We start from the raw sequence: 5,476 nt of genomic DNA on the forward strand, positions 1-5,476 counted from the left end.
AAAACTAAATATAGTGTTTTGATTGATGAATTTAGATTTAATTTTTAGATTAAAATCATAGATTTTAAAATCTAACATTTAAAATTCATGTAGTTAAAATTTTTTATTTGAATAACGTAAAATATGTTAACGGTAAAAGAGATATGAGTTGAGATTTGAAGCAAAAACAGATGATTAAAAGTGGCAAGCTTACCTAAATGAGATATGAGAGGAATGATAAGAATAACATATATACTGATAGTTAAAAATTGAGATGGTTGGAATTTCCAAAATTTTAAATAAATAGAGTTTATAGAGAATTTAAAATTATAAAAAAATGTGTGATAAAACATGGATTTATAACAGGATTAGGATCAAATCCAAAAACTTTTATATATCAAAATGAAGGATTTGGTTCAGATCCAAATGTAAATCCAATACTTATGCATCCAAGCCACATAAATGAATAGTTAAATGGACGCTTGAGAAAAGGTATGGATAAGATTCAAGTCCGTGATGACACATTAAGGTTCTATTTGATTGCTAGAAAAGAATGAAACGAATGAACTAAAAAAATAAAAGTAATAACATTATTAAAATGTGGATGGAAATAGGTGAAAGATATTCATAAGAGAAAATGGTATGATGATTCATGAAATTTTTGGAGGGTATGATGATTTCACATTTGTGGCATATATTTTTTATTTTTATCATACTTACCATGAAAGAAAATGGTGATTTACCCCCTTTAAATCACAATATAAGATGTATTCTACAAATCTCACCTGGTCCAAAATATAGAGCATTGAATAACTTAAATATTTATTTTTTCTACTATACCCTTGCTTCATTTATCATTCTTTTTGAAAAAAATCATGCATTAAGATTTTAATTATTATCATCAAGGCTCTTATATATGATATTTAATGAGGATATAAATGAAAAGAGGTAAACATTTTTAAAAATTTAATGTTTCAACCAACATTGTTCATAAACCACAAATTAGTTAACCATAACTTATTATTGTCAAGAGGGAATAGTTCATTTTTGTTTTGAATTTTTCAATCCATTCTACTTTTTTTAGGAGTCATTTTTACTCCTCAATTTTACTCGAAAAGTCACTAAGATTCCTAAACTCAAGCATAGGTTAATTTTTTTCCTTAAAGTTAAAAATTACTTTCTTCATTATCTTGATATTAAAAACACTTAATGTTTGATAGTTATAAGTGAGTTTCACTTAATATTTTTTAGTAATTATTTTTTCTCTTAACTTTTATTTAAAAGGTCAATGAACACCCTCAATTTAAATATTTTATAATAAAAAATATTTAAAAAATTATAATGTGAGACTCACTAACGATCAACTAACAATAATAAAATGACAAGGTGATAAAGAAAATTTTTTTTAAATCAACAGATAAAATTGACCATAATTGAGTTTAAAATTTTGTTAATGTTTAAGGTAAAATTGTGGGGCTAAAAGTAACCTTAACTTTCTTTCTTTCTTTCTTACTTTTTTTTTTTTTTTAACCAACAAAACGGGACTCAAGGGGGAAAAATGAGGAGGTCTGCTCACCTTTCCAATTCCGCCCACTCAAGCATCACACGCAGGGGTAGAAACAGAGGTACGAGGAAGTGTGAATGACTGGTAATGCTTCTGCACGCAAGCGACTAGCCTGTGGGCAGCGAGTGAGAGATGAGATGCGCGCGCGCGCGCACACACACACATATTTATGGCTATTGAGAAAGAGAAAAGCATCTAAATCCCAAGGATCAAACTTGTACAAATAGCCCTCAACAACGATGAAAATAGGTAATGGTAAGACAAAACTCTGTTTGCATATCTCTGTTTTTGGGGCTAAAAATAGAGACAAAACAAGTAATCCTGTAACATGCAAAGAAGGTCATACGTACATAAGAATATCTTAGTGTCAAGGATATCATCGCACAGTTAGAATAGATTCCAATCTATGTTTATATACATATGAGACTAATAAAATTGGTTCGTTGCTATTTTATTATTTTTATGACACTCACTTCCTCATCCTTACTATATTAGTATTAAAGAGGCAACTCTGCACAACATATTATTGTAAATCAGTGCAGGGGATTTCAAGCAAGTTTAAATAGACTTAATACGAGAAGTTGGCACAGCAAACAAGTTCTTGGCTCTTGGGAGTGACAAGCCAAATTTCTCACTCATATCCAAATCATTTGGATCCTGTCCCCATGGAATCTCCCAACTAAAGCAGTGAACCAATTGAGCCACAACAAGTTTAACGGTAATCAAACCCAGGTGTATCCCAGGACATCCTCTGCGACCAGATCCAAATGGTATGAATTCAAAGTCAAGTCCACGATAGTCCACATCCTTGTCGACGAACCTCTCTGGATAGAAATCTTCTGCGTTAAACCAGACCTTAGGATCTCGTCCTATTGCCCACATATTGATCATAATTCTTGTGTTTTTCTCCAAGTAGTAACCATCAACTACTGCATCCTCTGTTGACACTCGAGGGATCAGCGATCCTGCAGGATATAATCTCATGGTCTCCTTGATCACCATATCTAAATAACGAAGCCTTACCAAGTCTGTCTCCTCCACCGTCTTGTTCCTTCCAACCACAGTTTCTAACTCTTCTTGAAGGGTTTTCATAACCCTTGGATGAATTATTAGTACAGATAATGCCCACAGAATGATGGAGGTAGATGTTTCAAATGATCCAGCAATCATGTCTAAAACAATAGCCTTAATGTTAGTTCGGTCAATGCCATAGTTTTGCCCGTCGACAGAATGGCGCACCAGCGAAAGTAGTATGTCTACAAAGTCTTCTCGCTCCTTAGACGTGTCAATGGCCTCTTCATGCTCTCCAATTATCTTCTCTAGTATTTCGTCGAGTGCTTTACTGATTTTTGTGATGGCTCGTTTTATTCCCTGATAATTGATATAACACAACTTAAATTGATTTAGAGTGAGTTTGATTGGGGAGAGGAGGGAGGGATGAAAGGGAGGGAAAGGAAAGGGTTTTAATAAACCTTTATTTAATTTAAGGAGGGAGGAAACGAAAAATTTAACTTGATTTTTATTTTTTTACTTTAAAAAAACTGTTATATTATAATTTATTAAGTTTCTATTTTAAAACTATGAACTTATATTAATAAAAAAATTGAAGAACAAATACATTAATATTATATTTTACTAGCAAGTCTAATAAAAGATATTAAAATTTTATACATTAAAAAAATTATATATTAATTTTTGTAAGGTGATAATATTTATTCTACTATAAGAAAGAGATAATACATAATTTTTTTTAATATCAAAGGCAGTGTAGGAATTTTTAAAATAAATTTTTAAATTAATTTTAATTATTTTCTCCCTCCTCTCCCCTCCAAAGAATCTCTAATGTTTTAACTAAATAAAAGGTTTCCCTCGCCTTCCCTTCAAAAATTTCTAATCAAACACACTCTTAAGGTCTATCATTATATTCTTCATTGAAACTATTTAGTTAATTTTGTAGATATAATTCATGTCATAAGACTAAAACCTTTTGGCATTATCATCAATTTATTATATTTATTAATGATATATCATTATATAATAATAATAAATTTTTTATAAATTTTTAAATTTTTAATGATAAACGTATTATATATTAATAATAAATTTTTTATATATCAATGTGAATTGACGATACTTTTAAATTTTTAAAACTATAGTCCATATTTACAATATTTTTTTAGGCAAGTGGGCTAATTTATCTTTATAACCATAAGTGGACTCTAAATTTATTCTTAGAGATATGTTTCCAACTTAAAAAAAAATGTACAACGTTATTTTTATTATTAATATAAGTTAATTTTAATTATTAATTGATAAAAAATACAAAAAAATTCACAATTATATTACAAACAAAATCCAAACAACTACAAAAAAATGAAAAAAAATTCTTGGTTTTTTCAAAAAAATTTGAAATATTTTTTATGTAAGTTTGTGGTCAACCAATGATAAAAATTAAAATTTGTCAATAGTAGAAGGTTGTATGATTTTAAAAATTGAAGAGGAATATAATACGAGAAAGAGTTTAGGATCTCATCTATAATTTAGAGATAAATTTATCATTATGATCCCACACGTGTCCAAGTCTCATCAAAATGACCCCATTAAATGTAGAGTACCTTATGTATTTTGAATAAAGTTGGTTTAATCCCTTTCTTAACGAAAAAATAAAGTTAGTTTGATCATGTCATAAAAAAAATTAAATAAAAGTGAAAAATCGAAAGGACAAAGTTTATTGCATACCTGAAGATCAAACCGCCCTAGCCAAGGCACGAAATCTGTCAGATTAAAAGCTCCGGCGAGCCTCATTGCTTCATGAATATGCCCCTTCAAATCAAGTTGGTCATCCTTGTTACAACCCAGTATCATCCTATAGGTAATATTCTCTACAAGCTCCGACACCACCTGGCTGACGTCCACAACCTCACGCGCCGCCGCAGCTTCCTCGAGGGATTTTACCACCGCGTCCAACTCTTCCCTCCTCAGAGGAGAAAAAGACTCCACTTTTGACGCACTGAGAAGATGCAAGGTACACAATTTTCTCATGTTCCTCCAGTAAGGTCCATACTCGCAAAACACGATGCCCTTGGATCCATAAGTAACGATGTCGCTAGCTTGAAGCTTGGGACGGCTGGCGAAAACGGCGTCGTTGGTCTTGAGCAAAGATTCGGTAGCTTCCGACGACGAAATTATCACCACTGGTACTTGTCCTAGCCGAAGGGACATGATGGGTCCGTATCTTCTGGCCAAGGATTGAAGGTCGCGGTGGGGGAGTTTACCCAACAAGTGGAGGTTACCGATGATCGGCAGAGCCGCTGGACCCGGTGGTGGCTTTCTCTGATTCTGGCCATCTCTGCTTCGTTTTGGACGCCGTGAGAGAATGAACAGAAACGTGAGAAGGATTGTTGCAGGGATCGCTAATGATGAAAGATACATGTTTGATTATATTGCTTCAACGAAACTGAGTTCGTCTTGGAGTGTTATGGGAAAGTAGGACTGAGGGAGGCGCGTGAAATTGGGACTTGGCTTCTGTCCGTTTCCTCTCCTCTCCTCATCTTAGCTTTTGACATTCATTTTTAAATCATTGAAATTTAATATTTCATAAAATTATAATTAAAATATTAAAATTTATGAAAAATAAATAAATAAATTTAAAATATAATTTTTAACTTAAAATTTAAAATTTAAGATAATATTTAAAAAATAAAAAATTAATTTATTAAACATTAAATTTCATCCATAGATTAAGGAATGAGATGGAAAATAGAGAGAAAGTAGAAAGAGAAATGAGGAGAAGTCAAGTCAGTGAAATTGTAATGCTACTTTCATCAATAAGAATATTTTATTGAATGTTAGTTGATTGACCGACTAAGCTTTTGTTCAGAGTTCAAAGCACACCGCGTTTGAAAAGCAGATAAATATCTTAAAGAGAGTTAC

General features: G+C 31.6%; 1 protein-coding gene across 1 annotated transcript; it reads right to left on the reverse strand.

Moving 5' to 3' along the window:
* Positions 1 to 1,867: 1,867 nt before the first annotated feature.
* On the reverse strand, positions 1,868 to 5,098 carry LOC129307054 (cytochrome P450 CYP736A12-like). Its single transcript, XM_054947917.1, has 2 exons — positions 4,283 to 5,098; positions 1,868 to 2,914 (listed from the first exon to the last, which is right to left on the reverse strand). The coding sequence occupies exons 1-2, from the start codon at positions 4,973 to 4,975 to the stop codon at positions 2,102 to 2,104; spliced, it is 1,506 nt and encodes a 501-aa protein (XP_054803892.1). The 5' UTR covers positions 4,976 to 5,098; the 3' UTR covers positions 1,868 to 2,101.
* Positions 5,099 to 5,476: the final 378 nt, after the last annotated feature.

Source organism: Prosopis cineraria, unplaced genomic scaffold, assembly GCF_029017545.1.
Source record: "Prosopis cineraria cultivar Desert tree isolate PC_DT_omini unplaced genomic scaffold, ASM2901754v1 PC1, whole genome shotgun sequence".
Classification (NCBI taxonomy): domain Eukaryota; kingdom Viridiplantae; phylum Streptophyta; class Magnoliopsida; order Fabales; family Fabaceae; genus Prosopis; species Prosopis cineraria.

What these genes read in the sequence shown, in the direction of transcription:
- LOC129307054 (XM_054947917.1), bottom strand. Translation starts at nt 4,975, where the DNA reads ATGTATCTTTCATCATTAGCGATCCCTGCAACAATCCTTCTCACGTTT. An exon ending in TAGGGCGGTTTGATCTTCAG is followed by an intron (nt 2,915 to 4,282) that starts GTATGCAATAAA and finishes ATCAATTATCAG; the next exon opens with GGAATAAAACGAGCCATCAC.